Source organism: Enoplosus armatus, chromosome 8 (genome assembly GCF_043641665.1).
Source record: "Enoplosus armatus isolate fEnoArm2 chromosome 8, fEnoArm2.hap1, whole genome shotgun sequence".
Classification (NCBI taxonomy): domain Eukaryota; kingdom Metazoa; phylum Chordata; class Actinopteri; order Centrarchiformes; family Enoplosidae; genus Enoplosus; species Enoplosus armatus.
This window is the reverse complement of record NC_092187.1, coordinates 4,095,013-4,115,993: the sequence shown is the minus strand read 5'-3', so window position 1 is coordinate 4,115,993 and position 20,981 is coordinate 4,095,013. Positions and strand designations below refer to the sequence as shown.

Below are 20,981 nucleotides of genomic sequence, written 5' to 3'. Positions count from 1 at the left end.
CAGCTTACAGCACACTTTTGTCTGTCACGTCTTTAGTGATAATAGCATCAAAGGGTGCAAAAGTCGCATAATTTTCACACAACTCAGAAAATAACCACACGTCACCTCTCTCACGCCACATATCTCCCTCTTCTGTCTATCTCTTTCATTTCAGTTGTTGATTTCCTTAAAGAATCTGAGCTGTTCATTCTCCAACTGTTTTTTTTGTGTTACCGAAATGTCTCGCGGAGGTCTCGGAGGCGAAGGATACGATAACGTTTCGGCTGTCCTCCAGCCTGGACAGGAAGGCACCCAGCCCAAAGGCATCTCTGAGGACAAAGCAGGAGGATGTGTCACGTCAGAGAAGATCACCTTCATCACCTTCACAGTGTAAATATCTTCATTCAATCCATAATGGCTTTTTAAGCACATATTAATTACTTGGAAAGGAATAGGAGCAAGCTAATAAGAAGAACTTTCCTCCCAGAAGGAGGTGAGGGGCTCATAGCTTTAAAATGACCCACATTTTTGTTTCTTTGCAACAAAGGTTTGTTTCTTGGGTCAGTAAGTGTGTGGTCTGTTTCTGCAAATTGTTTTGCGGGTGCATCTCAAGTGTGCGGCAACGCCCGGGTGTAGTCAGCCAAGGTTCTAAGCAACAAGCATCAAACTAGCCTGTCCTCTGAATATAATGCAGCCCTCACCTCTGCAATGTTATCTCAATTGCACCACCTGCTCTCTGCATGATTAGCACGCTTTATGATGGGAGTCTGAGGGGAATGAAGGGATAAACTCAAAGTGCTAGGAGAACACTTTGGCTGTCCATTAGGGCCTCTTGATCTTGAACAAGCCTTATTTTGCGTTCTCATGCTAATGTCTGCTCTAAGCTTTGGCCTGAACATAGGCAACAACACACACATCCAGTATTTGCACACAGTTTGACTACAATTTGCTCTTTGCTCTACTAATCCCGATATTTTTAGTGTTTTTATTTTCAGTCAGTGATAGCTATTGTTTGTGCCAAAATTATTCAGTAGCTATCAAAGTCAGAAGTCAGTCTGTTACCTGTGATGGATTTTTGGGAACAGTTTGGGTCATGATCTTCCATTTTCTCTTCCAAATAGGTTTTGCCAACCAAGAGGTTTGTTTACAACACGTCTGTTCATCTGACTACTCATGTTTCTCACCCCATTTAAGTGTTTTAGCCATGCAGCATGACTCTAGGAATGGAAATGTTGGTCGGTCCACTACTTTCGTCCAGACTGAAATATCTCAACACAATACTGGGTGGATTGCCATGACATTTTGTACAGACATTCATGATCCCCAGAGTATGAATCCTACCAAATTTGTTGATTCCTTGACTTTTTCTCCACCCCACCATTTGTGGGTTTGAGTGAAAGTTTCAAGAATTGCTGGATGATTACCAAGAAATGTGGTACACACCAATTACGCCCCCCCCTTATTATTATTAGCTATAGGAATGATGGCCAAACCTATAAAGAAATAAGCTGTACAATAAGTTGTAATAAACCGTAATTGTCTAAGACATCGAGTTAGGTCTCAGCCCAGCTATTTGTTTCTTTTTTGCTGTTTTTAAGTCCTTTGTTTTGCTCATTCTTTTTCTGCCTCTTGGCAAAAAGCAAATAATTAAACACTTAAAGCCCAAGTTGCACATATTCTCAGATAAGGTTCTAATGTAATAAATACAGTTTGAGCACGAGATTCACTCTTGTGACCTTGTGACCCCCCCCCCCCCATATACAACCTGTACTCTGTACTTAGTTATGTACTCAGGTCATGTGATGACACCTGAGAAAGTCCAATTGAAGCTTGTTAGTGAACCATAAAAGAGTAACGAGTATTTTCATCACAGATTTTCAGTTATTCACTAAACCACCACCATCTCTTTATTTCAACTGCAGTGGGTTTTTGGCCATTTAACATTTTGTATGATTACTTATCCATCTTTTGACATATTTGGATAATAAGAAACCCGGGAAAACCAGATTCGAGAGGGTTTTGTGTTTTACTCATCCAGCTAACATGATAATCCTGCGTGATAACCCCAGCATTCCCGAGTGTAAATATATGTAACTATATTGGTTTGAAGCATAGACTGTATATTGAAGTATGGCTGCCCACAGTTTCTCTTCCCTTTTTCAACCAACTTTGAGTCACAAATTTCTCCAATCCTCCATGAACTTTGTTTGTTGTCCTGGAAAATCAGCAAATTGCTGAAAAATACCTTCTCGGACTCAATTGCATGACTCACAGTGACATACTGTTTGTGAGGTTGTAGTAGAATAGCATCATTGTGGATTTGAGAAACACCACGCATATTGGCTGTTCTTTGCTTTCTATAAGTGCAGTGATTAAGAGTGTGAAAATAAACCTGAACCATGTCCCTGTTTTTTTTTCTTCTCCAGATTTTAAAGGGGTTATCAGTGTATGCTGCAGAATTTCTCTTACAGAAGCTTTTTTATTCCGTCGTTCCCAATTAAGCATGACCGTTCCACGATATCCCTCTAAAAATAACTCCTGAACTCCTAGCTTTAAAGAGGCCTCCCACTGAAACAAAGTTCTGTTTAAATATTACACATCCCGCACACAGCCAAAGACAAATGATGTGCCACTGTCTGCATCTCTTATTGCAACTGCTGATTTGCTCTGTGTCTGTCAGTGAATTGATTAAAAGTGTAGTAAACACTAAACACAGCCACTCAATCCCTGTGACAGCAGAAAGAACTTGAGTGGACCCCGGTCGTATTCTCGCTGATTTCCCCACTAATGATCCTGTTAACTTATCTTGGGAGAGAAGAATAGTGTTGATCAGGGCCCACTTCATGGGTGTGTGGAGAAGGCTTTTGGCAAAGTCTATTAATGACATTTTAATCAGCGCTCAAGTGTCCTCAGAGGATCGCCCAAGAAGCCCGAATGATTTGGGCAAGTGTTCAGAGGAGAATGATATCATGAATCTCTGTCATTCTTTGATTTTAGCGCCTTAATCATCCTTGACTTTGTTTTTCCAAGCTTGTGTGTGTGTGAGGGGAGGGTGTGTGTGTGTGTGTGTGTGTGTGTGGGGGGGGGGGGGGGCGCATTTCCATTGCAGATAGCTTATTTAGATGAATGTGAAATTCATGGCCGGTCTGAAATATGTAATTCATGTCTTTGATGCATGTATATTTATTAATGTGGAAAGAGCTCCCTCCGTTTCACAACCTTTGAATGTGTTAGAAAGCAACAAGACACTTTGTTAATCCCGTCCTCTCAGAATGTTACAGTTATTCATGATGGACATCAACATGACTTCCAGTTAGGGAATTCTCGTGAAGTCCATACATTTTCATTCATCTATAATTTAGCTACAGAGTCCATTTACTTGACCATCCCGCATCACTCTCTGCTTCTAATGATACGCTGTGAGGAGTAAAATGTGGAGGAAATCCTGCTGTTTTGACACAGATGCCCATTAATGAATTTTAATGATGCATCATCTTTACATATTTAAATGTATTCTTCCTCAAGCCCCGGTGCCTTGTGCACGTATAGGTGCTTGCAGCGGCCTCTCGTACATCTGCTAGTTTGCTCAGCTGCCAAGGAGGCCTCTCATTGATCACGAATAAACGGCCAATTGCACGTCAGTCAGGCTAATGAGGTGAAGCACACTTTCCCCCGTAAAACAGTGAGAAAATGGAAAGCCCTAAAAACAAAATGGCTGCTGAGGGGGGGGTGGGGGGGATGCCAGAGCACATTTGTGACAGAGAGCCAGCCAGTCCTGCACCGTGTCCACTCTGTGTGCATGTAGTCTGAACAGATGGGAGCTACAGTAAGGCACCCCAGGCAAGTGAAGCAATTTCCAAAAGGCCAGTCAAGCCCAGCACAGAGAGCGAGAAAGAGTGGGAGAAGAGGACAAAGAGATGCTGGAAAGCCTTTCATTTCAGCATTACCATGGCTACCAACCAAAAGCCTCAGGAAGCATTGTTAGACTTTAAACTCAGTGTGACATCTAAATCCAACTCTGCCTCCTGATCTGTGTGAAATTGGATAGATTTGTCACTGATTGTAAGTAGTTTAGGTGTCCCAGTGTTCATTGGAGCTATTTACTTTGCTGAAGTTACTCGGTACATATTGTTACAGTATATTCTTTATACCTCGGGATGCCACCTGACTGCAAATCCAATCAACGAGAAAGCAATCTGAACGGATGACATTTCACTGTCAGCTTCCATTGCCTCTCACAAGCTAATATTCCATTGAATGTCTAACCACTCCATAACATGAACAGTGCTGCCAGGTACAGAGAGCAGTGCTGTTAATTGAGCTTGTTAAACACTGAACTGGACACTATACACTTACTGTTTACACTTTAAAAGGTGGATATACAGTCAGTTTTTTTTTTGTGTATTCATCTTCTTTTGTTTTGCTCGTGTTTTTCAGGTCAAAAATACATTCCACCAGCTTCTCCTCCAGACTCTCCTCAAGGCCCTGGGGTAAGACACCTTGTCACCTGCTCAACTGTACAGGCGACTAAACCCTAGGCCCTAACACAGCTGGTGCTACGCCAAAAAGGTTTTGTCTCCAACTATCTCACTAAAAGCAAGTCTGCGCTGAAAGTATTTCAGCGGCCTCTTTGTACTCTTTGTTTCTCTCAAAAGAAATGAAATGGTGCTGTCTGTGGGTTCAGCGCAGTATCACCTATTCTAATCATCCGTCATTTAAAACTGCATTCATGGCTTTTTTTTGGTGTGTTTGCTTCTTGGCCACACTGCCACTAGCGGAACAAGCTGAAAATACATCTGACGTATTATCATCTCATAAGGGCTATAAATCAGCATTCGTTTGGAGTTGTGTTTCTGTCTGTCTGTTTAATAAATTTAGCATTCCCTCTGTTTTGGTCTCCAAAAGCTCAACTTTCCTCTCCAGCTAGTCGCTAACTTTGTCTGTCTGAGTTTGCAGACCAAGAAAACCAAATAATGAGTTGAAAGAGGCTAAAACGCTGTGTAGAGCTGCAGGGAAGTGCAGAGTTGGCTGATAATTTCATCATTAGGAGCACCCCCTTTCACATCACACATTGTCATTTGATCCATTGTCGATATAAAAGTAGTTGATTAGTAATGTTTCAAGTCATTCATCAAGCAAAAACAGCGTCATGTGAAGACGTCTTTCATATAATCATAAATTAAAAACTAAAAAACTGCCAGACAAAATAAAACGTTGTAAGATAATGGCTTGATTTAATTATTTCCTCAGTTGCAGCTTAATTTACAACCGTTATATATGTGTGTAAAAGCAAGAATTGAATTTCAGTTGATAAACAGATCTACATTTTGATCCTTTCAATGCACGTCTCAGAAACAATGTATTCAGAGTAGATTCAGATGGGCCTGAGGCTCTATATGCATGATGGTAAAGCTGCAAATGACTCACCTCTTGTTCAGGTGAAAATTAAATATGTAAATACAGTGTAAAGAGTGATAAAAAGTTCACAATATAGGCTCAATTCTACAGTGTTTTTGTGTGCTATTAAATGCTCAGAACTGTTACTCAGATCAGCAACAGAAAGAAAAATAATACATGCTGCGTTGTCTGCACACACAAAGAAGTTTTGTTCCGGATCAAAATGATGAAACGTGTATTATTTGAAGGAACACTATTAAGACAAAAATGATTTGAGTGTGCAGCTGCTACCTGGCTCTTGTCTTGTACGTGTCAAAGGAAAACGATATGAATGGATTCCATTTACCAGCTGACCTGGAGTGACTCCTGGCTGGATGACAGGATCAGGAACCCCCCCCCCCCCGAGCCTCTCCCGCTACACGGACACAGCTCCCCTTCCATGCTCTTTAGACAAAGATCATGAATCTTGATTAACCCACAGTCACGCTGTGTGTGGTTTGTCGACAGAAATGGCAGGTCAAGCCTATACATGTTTTGAAATGTCAGGAAAAAGACGTTATCTGTCCCAGATCTCTGGACAACATTGTGATTAGGAGACATAATTGGCGTTAGTAAAGAGTGGGATGTTTAAAAGTATTTTTTATGTGTTTGTTCTTTTAATCTTTTGACCCACCTGTATGAGATTCCAGAAAGATTGGGTCTATCAAAATATCCTGCAGCAGAGTCTTGAATATGCTGAATATAATAATAACTGAATATGCATGCAGCTGGCTTGGCTAAGGAAAGAATGGAAGTGTGTGTGTGTGGGTGTGTGTCTCTTGAAAATGTTATTCTTGGTGAAACACAATATCTGTGTGTGTCAATCATGGAACACTTAAATTACCACAGAAACCTGGAAAGTAGAATTAATACTGATGAAATCAGATTAAATGTCACATTAGCATCAGTGTATGTTAGAGGCCTCTCACAGGCAACAGATATAGTACAATAACGATGTAATAAATGCAACTGCACCATAATCATCCACCCATCACGTCTGAGGTGGGCGACGATGACTGACTCGTATCCCATTCTTCGTAAAACACCAACATCCACCATATGCAACATGCCATTAGTGTGTGTTGCTGCGTGTGTATTCTGTGTGTCTGTTCGTCCTGGCTGAGCTAAGCTACAGGGCGTTACCATCATCACTCAGCCTGAGTGGAAGTGCCAGTGGAGACTGGGAGTTGTGATGGATGCTGCTCTCCCTCTCAGGATGAGGCCAGACACACACACACACACACACACACACACACACACACTAACATAGTGCCACAGAGCGGAGGAGGAGAGAGATCGGCTCAGTTTCAGTGTTAGCTCTGTGGGCCAGAATGAGCCACAGTCTGTATTGTCGACTCATTTTAAATTGAACCAACAGGGGCTGGGAGCGCTACACCCATGAACTCTACAAATCGACCTTCATTTTGATTAAGCAGCGAGGGCGGCGGAAGCCTGCAAGTGGGCAGCTCCCAGTGGATACCATGAGACAACTGTGGTCATACTGGTCAGCTCTTAGGGGATGACACTAGAAGACGGTGGGGCTTAACTGGATATACCACTCTGCATGTACACAGTCTTTTTTTTTGAACTCTTAATTCCCAAAACATCTGGGGCCCGATGCATAAAACTATGCATTGTTTTGCCAGATTTTTAAAGCCACACGTACGCCTGATTCTGTTTCATGAATCTCAATCATTGTGGAACTGGGTGCACATGCACAAGCCTCATTCCCACTCCCACAGTCCGCCATATATGGATGTGGAAACGCCCTTAATCATTGCATATCGATACTTGTGTCCGCTCCACCGCTCAGTAGATCTGTCCGTGAGATGAATGGCAAGGAAGCAGTGCAACGCCACGGATTGGGTTGCATCAGCGAGCTTCTCCAACAGCACTAGAACAGCTGTCATTACGCACGGCTGTGGCTATTTACAGTGTCCCTGATACTAATCCATCACATGTACCTGTAAACTGTCATCGCGGTATCGCACAATATCTCCGTCATCATTATTAAACGTCAGAAGGATGACCAATAATTCATTTATATAGCTCATATTGAAACAGAAGTGCTTTTAAAACAAAACACAGGGAAATAATGGCTCGAATGTGAATAAAAAAAGAATGGTAACATTTGTCACTAAATATTTAAATGTGCCTTTGAGTGATATTTTACAGAGCGTAGTGTAGACGGCAAAAATCATAACACAATCAAGGAAATTGCCAAATAACATAAACAAACAATGTTTTTGCTCTACTACTTGTGTAGGCCTGGTCTGGTCTTCTTTTATAAATACAAGTTTATGTGTGGGAAACGGCGTATGCGTAGTTTTTGTGCATACAAATGGTTTATACATCTAGCCCCTGGTCTACCAAAAATGGCAGAATTAATTTAAAAAGAATAATTATTTGCACCGTGTGTTTTAGTTTGAATTTCCTTGATGATCCTTCTTGAAGTGTCCTCAGTATTTCCACTGCAAATCGGTAGAGGCTTATATTATATTTCCGAGGTTTAAGGGTTGAAGTTCAACCACATTTTCCCAAAAGGAGCAATTAACTTTGCACCAAAGGTGAAGCACACATTGTAAGACAAAACAAAACAAACAAACATTTCAGTAAACTTTTATTTTAAGCAAGTGTGAAGATTTTTGCAAAAACAATGGCCACAAGTGGCAAATACAGCACAGTAGCATCTTCAATTTAAAGACCTCATCATTAGGCGAGCCCACTGAGAGCAAGTGGAATGGAACCACATGCAGGATATGAAGTCTGTAAACGGACTCATTTTGTTATTTTCACAGTAGTTTCTATTTAAAGTTTGCTGTCATTCGCCATCATAAGCTACTTGTCGAACCAGACTAATTAAGGCAGTAGATATAAAACTGAGCAAGGGTGCGTCGTATGAAGCTACTTTGACTTAGGTTGGGTTATTGAAGTGAATATTTGACTTGGGACAATTATTGGGTATCTAGAAACACAACCAGAAACGAATGCTAATGCTGCTCCGTGTCTGCTAAATATGTAAATAGACTTAGTTATGGTGTTACAATGTCAGATGTTGTGTTTTCAGCTTGTTCCGCTGCTCCCAAGCAACCAAAAAAAATCTGTGAAATCAGCTTTAAATTTACAGTAAACAGCTAAACACACAGTCCCACACATTCTCCTATAGACACGTATTCCTGAGTAAATAAGGGTGTAAAAGAGCAGTCATTAGTGCCCTGGCTGCTCTGTGTGCGCAGCATAGATATCTATCTGATGGCCATCCAGGATTCTGCATAAAGAAATGAAACAGAAAACACTGTGTGAAGCCATGCCACTACTGTTGGCAGTCACTCCACAATTCATCACGACTCTAGTGTTGCTGCAGAATTGACAAATACAGTCTCTGTGTCTCTCCCTATCTCTCTGTCTCTAACCCTTTCAAAGATACTGTTACAAAAATACACTTGTTTCAATCCTAAAATGATTGCCTGGTCAACAAAAAATTCTCTTTCCTCTTCAACGTGACTGTCAAGTGCTGATTAATCAATGGCATCCTTCTCTGAAAGGGCTCTGTAAACAAGCCGTACGCTCCGGCTCTGTCTGTAGGCATTGTTGGATCTGACAACTTTTTCCTGCTCGCATAAATTATTGATCCTTGACACACGCGGTTTGCCGAGGTGCAGAATGCTAAGGATTCTGTGGTATTTATAGCCAACATTTGGGAGAGCAGCTGAGTTTGTTTGCCTGTGTTGATGAGGATTTCTTGCACCGGGCTGCGGTCGTGTTTCAGGGTCGCGCTCGTGTTCTGTTGACCCAGGTGGTCTTGTAGTCCGTGGGCCGGAGGTGAGGCCATGTTTCAGTTTGTTGCTGGCAGAGGGCTGTTTGGCAGCTGGTACTGGCTCAGCCAGAGCTCTTCTTTGAAGCTCTCTTTCACACAGAGGTAGCCTTATCCTTGTATCAAATGTCTTTTCAGAACAATATAGGGATTCAAGATTTCTGAGCGATGTTTATTGTGTGACTCTGTTTTAGCACTAAATATAATCATAACCATGTAGTAGGGTCGGGAGACTGGGCGAGTATATCGGCTATCAGTGATTGGCTTCCATTGGAGTTTTTTTGGGCGATTTTTGTCATTTTATTTTGCTAATTCAATGCTCTGCCTCCTTGAGAATTCAAGGGTAAATAATCAGTCTGTAAAGTGCAATTCAAAGCATGCGTGAGTAGGAACTGGCAGTCGGAGTTGGGCCATATCGTGCACATTCTTGTTGCACTGATTTCCAACGAGTCTTACACTAAACAGGGCAGTGACGAAATGACAATTCAGCCGTTTTTAGTGGTTGTGCTGTCTGATCAATTGGTCCTGAAAAGCAACGTCAATTCATAAATCATATTGAAGAACTAGAGCAAAACCTGTTTGTGCAGTTGTGCACCCTGTTCACTTAATAGCATAATTACATTATCCCCACCTGTTTGTTCATTTGGAGGCTGAAAGCGGAGGCGTCCTTCATCCATCAGACTCTTTTTCAAATAGTGTTGTGTAGCTGTTCAGCCCGTCTTTACAGCTTACTGCTTAGCAAAGATCTCAAGGTGATCTATTTTGTTTAATTGAAGAAGAGAGGCCTATAGGCTGTAATGTTTCAGTTAGATTAGATTGTCACATTAAAGACCGCAGATTTATGAAAATCACATATGGAAGTTTACAGCTCAACCCCTTACTACTACCTTTGTGAATATTGGGGGGGGGGGCACCTCTTGTCAATTTGCTGCTTAACATTCAACAGAGATGGATTTTTATATGGATATTTGTGACGTTAAGGCACATTAGCTGTAAATGAGATCAAACTATATTCTAATGCATAGTTATACCAGCGTGGGGGCTTTGTGGTCTAGTTTTGGAAAATCTGAATGGAAACCATAGTATTGCATTTGAAGGCTGCCAGATCGTTTGGAACACAGAGATAGCTAATGGTTTCACAGGATGAAGAGGTGTAATGGCACCCATGTTTGTGTAATACGAAAGAGCAAAATATCCAATTCATTTTGATTAACATTCTCGAATGCAAACATAAAGAAGCACATAAACATTTGTATCAGTGACTTGTTAGTGTTACTTGTTCACTATCATACATCCTACCTTTGTGAAGTTTTTCTTGGAAGTGTCAGAGAGGTCATTTTTGTTTGTATAAAAACGTTAGCCATCAGAATACTTTGACACTGATCACATACACATTCTATAGTGGCTTTACAGGCACGATGAAGGTCTTTTCAGACGGGGAGCGACAATCCACCAGCGTACCCGCTTGGATTCACGCCCGCCATGTGAATAGACAGGCGGTCAAGCGCATCTACAGACTACATGTAAGGGATAAAGTTACTAAGCAACCACCAGCAACCACTTACACGCTGCTCTCACAGCTGGTGAAGCCAGTTTCATTGATTATAGTGGAAGTGTAGTGCTGCAGCATCCACTCCGCATATGCTCCGCGTACGTTACGTGTTCAATGTAACCCGATGTAAATTGAATGTGAAGCACTAGAATGTATACGTATTTCTTGTTAGGCCCAAACTAGGGCTGAATATCGAAATTGCAATTTGAAAGAGTGTTATTTTCAAATCGCAAGAGCTTCAATTTTAATCATAACTCACATCATTTGTCTTAACAAGCTGTAGCAACACGACAGTTGATTTCATCTGCTCAAACGACGACTGTCAACAGCAAATTCACTGAATTGTAGTTAATTAACGTTGGCAAGATCTGAAAACACTGCTACATTTGCTCTCTGCTTGCCAGTATGGTTGAGGAGAAAAAAACGTTGATGTGTAAAGAAATGTATCTTTTTATATTTAACACTACCTAGACCACAAATACAGGCCTGTAGTTAGTGCTTGGAAAAATGTCGCAGTTTAGTTCACAATCACAATATTTGTCCGAAAAATCTGATATTGCCTCCAAAGTGTTAAGCTGTAGCCCAAACCTATCACTGATGTAAGCAGGTACCGACATATTATCGTATAAAACATTGTATTTATTTCTGTTCCTATGTTGATGAGCATATTGTAGAAATAGGCTCATTTAATCAGGTTGTTGTTACTTTGTTAAACTCAATTTCAGGTACAGTAGCACTCATGTTCAACCTTCTGCAGATATAGATGGTATTATTCAAAAGAGATTCATCTCACTATACTTCATGTCTTTCTTGTAGCATTTCACTCTGTCCTGCATGTCCTCACTTTTTATTTTCTCTCGTCACACTCACACACACACACACACACACACACACACACACACACACACACACACACACACACACAATTATCACCTGTCATTACTAGCATCCAGCCCCCATTGTTCACACTTTGACTTGGCCCCCCTTTCTCAGCCACCTCTAATATTTGCCTCTTTGACTCCTCCACCCTTTGTTTTCAATATTTCATTCCAGTAATCTCACCACCTTTTTCACCGGATCTCCCTCTTCCCTTTTAAACCACACCTGCCAACAGCCAAATGAACATCCATGAAGGTCTTTGTCACACACACACACACACACACACACACACACACACACACACACACATTAAAACACAGCTCACACACAGAAAGGAAATAAGTGAGGTTAGAATATACTGTTCATGTGCACACATGTAGTGCCTCAGACACATTCACACATACACACATGTAGGTCCCATGAAGCCAGAATGTGAGCAGATGATCTGCTTGGCTGTCAGGGTAAACAGGCTGAGTTCAGAACATTGGCAGCCACAGCGATGCCGCTACTAATTGCCTTGCTCTGCGTATTCTCTTGGTGTGTGTGTGTGTGTGTGTGTGTGTGTGTGTGTGTGTGTGTGTGTCAGATCCTCACATGCAGAGTGAGTGTGGTGTCTTTCACACCCTCTGTGTGCAGGACGTGGTGACTCAGTGTGAGATCACATGCATGCATGCGTGCGTGTGTGTGTGTGTATGTGTGTGTGTGTAAAATGTGATATGGCTTAGCAATACTTGTGACAACCCACTGGTCTTGACATTTTAGGACATTTTGAATTGTGAGGACATTTTGACCAATCCTAACAGCCAAAACAGCTCATTTTAGGGTTATGCTTACACCTAACATAGTATTTGCGAGCAAGCAAACTGTGCGGTGGCCAGCAGTTTCAAATGACGATATCCGCTGTGAAACCACGTGTAAGTGAGTCAAACCACTTTATTTCAGTAACATTTAGCATGTACCACCCTTTTTAAAATGATACTCCTTATCTCTTGTCAGTATTTAAACACTTAAATTTAATTTAATTTAATATGGCTGTTGAAGGAAAACAGCAGTTGTATTGAGCAATACTAGATATTATATGTCTTGTAATCCCAAGTGGGATGGGCCAGATGTTTGGCATGACTCCGAAATAAAAAATGTAATTAAACTATTCAAGGCAAATAAAGATATTTTAGTTTGAAATATTCAACAGATATTTGTTTTTCTTCATCTGCAAGCAGAATGCAAGTTAATTGTGTGCTCTTACCTTAACTTCCCCTGCATGATGACCCATCCTGCCTACTGAGGAGCGGATACTTTTAGTACAAATGTCGGGGTTAGCTTAACCTCTTCAACCTCACTGACCTGCTAGAGGGTCAGTCATTACAAGCTCAAGCTGTGCAGCCAAACATTGCTCAAACCCTCAGAACTTTGTATTTAAATTAAATACAATTCTAGTGAAGAAAACCAAAGAGGAAGGAAACCAAATTTGGGGGATATGTCCATAAAATGACTCACAAGACATCTAGAATATTTCCTTTTGATGAAATGGTGCAGTCATCAAAAATGTGGAGTCTTCAGTTTAAATATTTCACTCGGTGTAAACATCATATATCTTCAATGGAGATTTGGAACAAGCTGATACAGAATATATATGATGCTGTCAGACAGTGTGGAATAAGATGATTTCTCCAATCTTATCGGTACTTGAGGCTAAATTCAAGGGGAACATTTTTAAGATTATGATTTGGTATGTATTTGTGGTTAGGGTAAACATGTAGATGTAAAATAGTATAGATTGGCCATTTTCACAGCTACCTACATTTCTAGGAACAGGTTGACACTTGTTGCTATGATATGGATAACCAATGCATCCTTTGCCATAAACATGATCAAGTTACCTCAGCTCAAAGCAGGTCATATTTCTCGTTCTTCTTCAGCTCATAGATACGGTGTAGTCACACGCTCAATGTTTCCTTATGCCTCGTACATTTAGTGGTTGACCATGAGGTACATGCCGTGTCACAGTCTGCATGTGTGATTACTGCCTTTTTTTTGTTTGATATGGAAGAAGAGGTTTGGAGTGAATGGGAATGTCTGTTGGATCTATTTCGAGGCCCAAGGGAATGAACGTAAATCAATGGAATGTCCTCACAAGAGACAGAGTCATTAAGTGTATGTGTGTCCAACAGATCAGCGGGTGAGTGAACATGTCCTCCTTTACTGCTCAATAGGTTCGATGCAGTGTCTTTATTGTCTCCAGAGAGTAGTGATGAGACGGACGGTTCTTTTAAGTGACCTGGTTCATTTTATTCACCCGCCACTAGTGAACAGACTCATGAACGACTCTTCAGAGTGACTCTCTGAGTCGGACGTTAACCTGGCTGTTATGCATTACGTTTTAACATTTCTCTCTCTGAGCAACACAGAGAGACTGATGCATGCTTTTGTAGCCAGCAGGTTAAACTGTGCATGCACCATACAGAATTTTAGGTTCACGTCCGCTTGCTTGCTCCTCTTTAGGAGTCGTTCATCACCATTAGAGAGCCATTTGTTTTGACCACAGCAGATGAGACCAACTGAAAGACACATTCGGATTATTGAGGAATATTGGCCAGAAGAAGTCCAATGATAATGTTTTTAACAGTTTAGCTTTGGTTCTCTATTACTTTACAAGATGAACTCTGCTTAACCTAGATTTAGAAGACTTAGTGTTCTGTTGTTGATTGATCTAACATCTAACTGCACACTGATCCTGCCAGTCTTTCCTGGTAAAGGAAATCATCTACTGCACTGAAGGTGGTTATCATTGTCTAAGTAATTGGCTTAAATAATGAAGTGGACTGCCCTGTTTCCCCAAATTAGACCGGGCCTATTTCCTGAGATAAAATTCTGGTACTGCTGGTGGAACATTTCCCAATGGGAAGTAACAAATCTATCTATCCAAATAGTACTTAACCAAAGCATTTGCAGTCCCTATAATTCAAATTATTAACCTATCACTCATGAAAATATTGCAGCTATGAATATGAAGTAGGAATGTCTGGGGAACATTTGATTAGCCGTGTTCATCAGTTCAGATAAGACATTACCATGATCAAAAGGGCAAAAAAAGTTTCTTTCAAAGGATGTCTGGGCTCACGCTTAGGGACAAAGTTAAGAACTCAGATATCCTGAAGGAACTGTTCCTTTGCGTAGAGAGGTGAGCTGTGGTTAGGGCATCGGATCAGGATGCCTCCCAGATGCCTCCCTGTGGACATCAATCTGGGAGGACACCTCAGGGCAGACTCGCGCCAGAGGTATAACATATCCTGTCGAGCCTCAGGATCCCCAGGAGGATCCAGAGGTGACCAGGGAAAGGACGTCTAAGCTCCTCTACTTATTTTACTGCCTCTGCTAATCAAATAGATAAGTAGCAGAAAACAGGGAAGATGAGAGGAATTCACTTGTGAAATTTCGTGTTAAAATTTACTGTTGATTGTTGTTCATTAGGCAGACATTGCTAGCGTTGAGTCACAAGCTCACATCTTGCTTTCTGAAACCATAACATTTAAGTGATAATACATAACGAGGTGAAAATAGTGGAGGAGAAGAGTGGCATGATGCGAAGCAGCCCTGTATGTAGTACATACTGCACAATGCATACTGCATTTGTCGGTAGTGTGTAGTAGGCGCTTTCAAATACAGCCACAGTTTTCTTTCATTACTCAACACAATTACTCAAGATTATAATGTCTCCCTTTCTAGATGGGCTTTTAATCCGATGTTTTGTTGATCAAAACATCCCACCCATCCTCCCCCCTACATCGCCTTTTTTGCTCTCTAATAACGTCACCTCACTTCCTACCTTGTTCCTGTCATAAAAACTACAGCCGCTAGAGGGCTTTTTCGTGTAAATATATTTAGTTTTGGGGAACTTGCTCAAACTGCTGATGCTGACGTTTGTCTTTTTAAGACAGTTCTCTCTGCAGTTGAGGTTACTATATAAGTACTGACGGTACATCCGTCCCTGATCAGTGTTATACAAGTGTCCTGTACTGTTCATGCAGTGGCTGTAGCAACGCACTTCAAGCTGGAACAGTCTTAACCTTATTTTCTGTAGAGTGCAAGTGGAGTGGACAGGCTGCTCAGCTGTTTTTGGATCATATTTCACTATGAATAAAAGGCCACTGTCAGCAGTGATTGAGATATGTGTTCGCCACCCTTGTATAACCCTTAAGACAACAGCAAGGACCAACAGCAACTCTTTTGTTTCCAGTCATAGCAAGAAGGGAGCAGACGAACCGTTTAGAATACGACCTGCTGGGGGATGACAGTGTTGAAGGGCCGTGGGTGGAGAGGCGGGTGGAGTGAGAAGGGCTTAGAAGTGGCAAAGCAGTGTAATGGCCTGTTTTGTCATCTTAGATGGCACGTGTCTCTCTGGCGCAAAGTATATTCCTGAGCCCTGTTGTTCATAATCATAATAATAACAGCGAATCATTTGCATTGTCTCTTTGCAGCTCTCACTGTCTCAGCTGGCAGCTACTTCACGCTACCCGACCATCAGCCACTCCAGCTCGGCGTTGCCATGGCAACAGTCGTTTCCTTCTCTGCTCCATCCTTCCCCGTTGGCATCGGCCCACCAGCTGTCACATGTCGTAAGATTTCCACCCCCGTACACTCACACACACACACACACACACACACACACACACACACACAGTCTTGTACTCATACACGTACATGCTGACTAAAAATACACAAGCATTAAGCAAAAAGGAGTCGTGGATGCATTTACACACAACGTGCACATTCAAACACAGCAACACTAAAATACACAACATGGTAAGCCTTTATACATCCCCAAGGATATGCAGACAGTCACTCAATAGAGTTCAAAGACACACTCACCTTTACAGCTCTCTGCTACCAGACTCATACCCATGGAGACACATGTACACACACACACACACACACACACACACACACACAAAACCTCTAAACTGAACTCCAAACCTGCACACCCTTTGTCTTTGGAGCTACTGCATCTGCTGGAGGTGCTGAAGCTACTCCTTTTCATCTTTATAATCAAAAGAAACATTATTCTTTGACTTGGCTTTTCAAATCTTTCAACAAAGGATACTTCAATTTTCTTAAGGTATCCAGTATCCTGCATAACCTTGTGTTTTGCCCACTGGGAAAATATGTTTAATCTGCCTTGTCCAGGACCACTTTTAATAATGATTTGCCCTTTTTTTCACATTTAACCGCCTCATTTCTGTATCAACTCCCGTTTTGAAATGTAATTCATGGCCTCACAGCAGTAGTATTTAATGGCACACCTAGGTGAAATAGTTTTAAAAGTATCTAAAAATAATGTTTTGGACTTTTCTATGAACCCTCAGACCACCAAACCAAGCCACAGGATGTCAAACCCAATGTGAATAGTCTTCAACAAATTCTGTTTTATCCAGCTCTGTCTAATTGTAACCATGGTGATCCCAGTGAAGTAGCATACAAAGGATAATGGAAATGATATCTGAGAAAATATGTGTATGTATATATAACTGGCTCTACATGCTAACAAGCTGTGTGCATCTGAACAAATCCCTAATATTGCAGCCAGGGGATAGCAGAAATGAGGAAGTCAGCTATACTGTGCTGATTTTAATAACTGAGCTGAATAATTTCCTGAAATGACGCAAGGATAACCTGTTACCCCCAGTTGTAGGTGTTTGCTGCTGAGAATCAGCAGGCAGTCATTTTGCCTTTGAAAGCTGCCTTGTCTTTGCTAATTCAGACCATGTTCACCCACAAAGATGCATATATTTGGGAACCAGCACGCTGCACAGTACCAACAGTGGTAAAATCTCACAGAATGGAGAAGAAATCATGTAGCTGTAATCCTGGGATTAACCCTGAATCTCTCTCTGCTAATCAAAGTCAGTTTGCACCTTTTTATATTGTATGTACTATGTCGTGTGTTGAAAAACCATCACTGCAACAACAAATTGCTAGTGTTTGAGCAATGAAGGGATTTGGGAACAGTTTCAGCTCACTCACATGCTCACATTCAGAGTGGCTTTGCTGGAATTATGTTAGTACTGTAGTCAACATTTAGTATGTAACAAATAGCTTTTGGAAATAGAGAACAGCCAAAATGTCAATTACCCATTCAATCTAAATGTCCACGCTTGCGGACTGGAACCTCGAGGATTTTGGTCATACCAACTGTCGGGTGTCTAAAGTGCTCACTGTCATCAAGCTTGCGAGGGTACTGGGCTTCCGACAGGGATAAAATGTAGTAAAAGACGGGACTGAAGACATTAATCATTGCAGTGGATATGACAAATGCAGATATCTTGACCTTGTAATCCATCTCTGAGTACTTTTCTGAATGGGTTTTGCCTAGCTACAGGTACACTCCTTCCTCCAGCTCCTCCTGTGGTAATTGAAGGCATTCCCAGGCCAGATGGGATACATAATCCCTCCAGTGTGTTCTGGGTCTGCCCAAGGTAATCCTCCCAGTTTGACGTGCTTGATTTATAGTCAGAGGGAGGCGTACAGGAGGCATCTTTATCAGATGCCCAAACCACCTCAACTGGCACCTTTCAATTTGAAGGAGCAGCAGTCCTACTCCAGACTCCTTTTGGATGTCTATCCATGTCCCTAAGGGTGAGCCCAGACACTCTGCGATGAAAACTCATTTCGGTCATTACCCGGAGCCCATGACCATAGACGAAGGTTGGAATATAGATCGACTAGTAAATTGAGAGCTTTGCCTTCGTTCTTAGCTCTCTCTTTACCATCACAATCCGGAGTAGACTCTCTGAAAGTCAGTAGAAGCTTGAGGCCCCTTGTGGAGATGATGAATTGTGCATTTGGGCAGCCTTCGGACTGTCATTGAGTCTGCATGTGCAGGGACTTTGTAGGAATCTAGTTGTAGTTACAGTAACTGTAATTCAGCATTAGTAGTACATTCTGTGCGTTAAAGTAAATTATTGTCTCATTTGTTCATTAGCTTTTCTATATCAGATTTTCTTCATTCCCATTTGTTATCATAGAAGACTGTGAGGCTGTTTCAGAGCTGTCCTGGCCAGTTCACCTGCTTGTACGTCTCAGTACTTTGCACATATTCTAACTAGACAGCAGTAGCTTTAATGGGTTTCTCCCATATTTCATGCTTGAAATCCATAAAGCTTAAGCTATGAATCATATTGCAGGAATAATCCAGGAACTGTGGATCAGGCTTACTGGAGATAACAATATAATCAGACGCACAATATGGCTAAAAAAAGCCACAATTCAATTTGGTTTTGAAAGACTTATTAGGTCGTGCTGTGGATGTGTCAGAACAACTTATCTATTTCATATATATCTATAACTTTGACAGAAGACCATGAAATATGGTCTTATACACAGGTACAAGAGAAATGAAACAGGTTGTGACTTTTTAATTGTGATGGAAATAACACTTAGCGTATATGTGTAGCTGTTTATGCCTACAGATTATTCATTTCTTGATTGATTTCCATTTATCTAATTTAACTTTCCATATCTGGCAACCCACTGTCATATCACTTTTTCCCCATGTAGAGATCAATCTGACACACACAGCACAGGCTGACCTCCAACTATCAGAGTTGGAGAAGTTTTAAAACTGAAACTCTGAATCAACATTAACTAATGTCTGTACTTCTTTGCAGCACTCAGCAGCCTTGGATTTGTTCAATTTTTCACATTTTGGCCTGGAATTACTAGCAGAATTACATGTAAAAATGTAATGTAATTCAAAGAATTGTAGTATTTTTTTAATGAACCTTTGAACTCCTACACAGGGGGTTTTGTTCTGATTCACCAATTATTTATAGTGCTGCTCTCATCTTTGTATCCCTCATGTTAGGCAAGAGGGTAAAATACTGGGCTGTTGCTACAGCAACAATTCACCTGTTTTGTCAGTAGCAGCTCATTCACTTGAAGATGACTTATTTTAGGATAATTTATCCATCTTGAAGTGAAGTACTGATTATACATAATAATAATAACAACTCATTAATTCTGATTAGCCATTAGGCATATGTAGATATTATAAACCCAAGAGCTCATGGAATTAATCTGCAGGCTAATAGAGTTAAAGTGAGTCTGTATAACTTTTCCTGAACAACTGCCACTGTTGCCACAAGTGGAAATTGTGGCATAATGGTAAATGCTAAAACATAGTGTAAGTAGAGGAGGTAAAAAAAAACCAACTCAGTAATGTCAGTTACAAAGTAATATTCATCTAGAGTTTGCTAACATTAGCTACCATAAGCTACTGGTCATACCGGATGAAATAAGGCTGTAGGTCACATCCTGAAACTAAGTATTTTCTCTTAACTTCAGGTGGCAGTTGCTTGATTGTGTCGGCAGCTCATGCTGTACAATGCTCCGTTGTGAAGTTGTGGACAAGTATGATGCATTATATCCCTAGTCAATTGGCTGCCATTAGTTTTCAGTTATGATACTGTAAGTGAGTTTCCGTGACATTCTCTTTGCATATATTGAGTCATTAAATCAGCTTGCAGAATTTATTGTTTGAACCTCCATTTGTCCTTGCCCATAACCTGAACACACCTGCCTATAAAAAGCAGTTACTCATATGTCCTCACACAACGTAGGCTTGATGGCAGAAGGTTCAGATACCGTATAAAGCCATTACCTTGAGCCTTTTAAACATGCTAAGGCTTCTACACCATGCCTGGGGATCATTTAAGGTTATTATATTGCAGGATGTTTAATCAGAGGAGGAACAGGGATGTATGTTGCAGCATGACTTTGGTCGAGGTTATTACCAGAACGTTTGATGGAAAGCCCAATAACGCACAACCATGCATGTCCTCTGATAACCCAACTGAACCATGCATGTATCAAAGACTGGGGGGAAAAAAAACACTTGACTGCAAAATGACACCATTAGCACTCCTTAGCTAATTATCTGTGCTAATACCCCTCCAGCTGCATGTCTGTCAATGACAATTGAAGAGGGGATTAATGTTTGCCACAAAAAAATGTAGAAATGTTGAGTTGATCCACAGGCATTAACAGTTCTTTTTTCTTTTCCTAAATAGCTGATATTGTGAAGTAGAAAGAACACACAGTAACTTAATTGCAGATTAGATGCAAGACTGCCTCAAAGTCAAAACATAAACAACACGTTCTTGGCATTGAAATAATCAAGACAAGACGTTGCTTAATTGATACCAATTGTAATCTGTAACTCTTAAATTGTAGATCCTTAAAACGAAGTATGACCAAAAGAAATTCTCACAGTGCGCAATATTTTATTTTTAAAGGATAAGGCTGGAATGAAATGGCCAGTTTAAC

General features: G+C 41.0%; 1 protein-coding gene across 1 annotated transcript in view; it reads left to right on the top strand.

The window, feature by feature from the left end:
• The window catches only part of nphp4 (nephronophthisis 4), a 161,219-nt gene that overhangs the window by 85,430 nt on the left and 54,808 nt on the right, over nt 1-20,981 (top strand). The window contains exons 11-13 of the mRNA XM_070909736.1: nt 231-369; nt 4,417-4,469; nt 16,139-16,276. Of these exons, the coding sequence (XP_070765837.1) occupies nt 231-369; nt 4,417-4,469; nt 16,139-16,276 (330 nt within the window). The remainder of the gene's footprint in view (nt 1-230; nt 370-4,416; nt 4,470-16,138; nt 16,277-20,981) is intronic.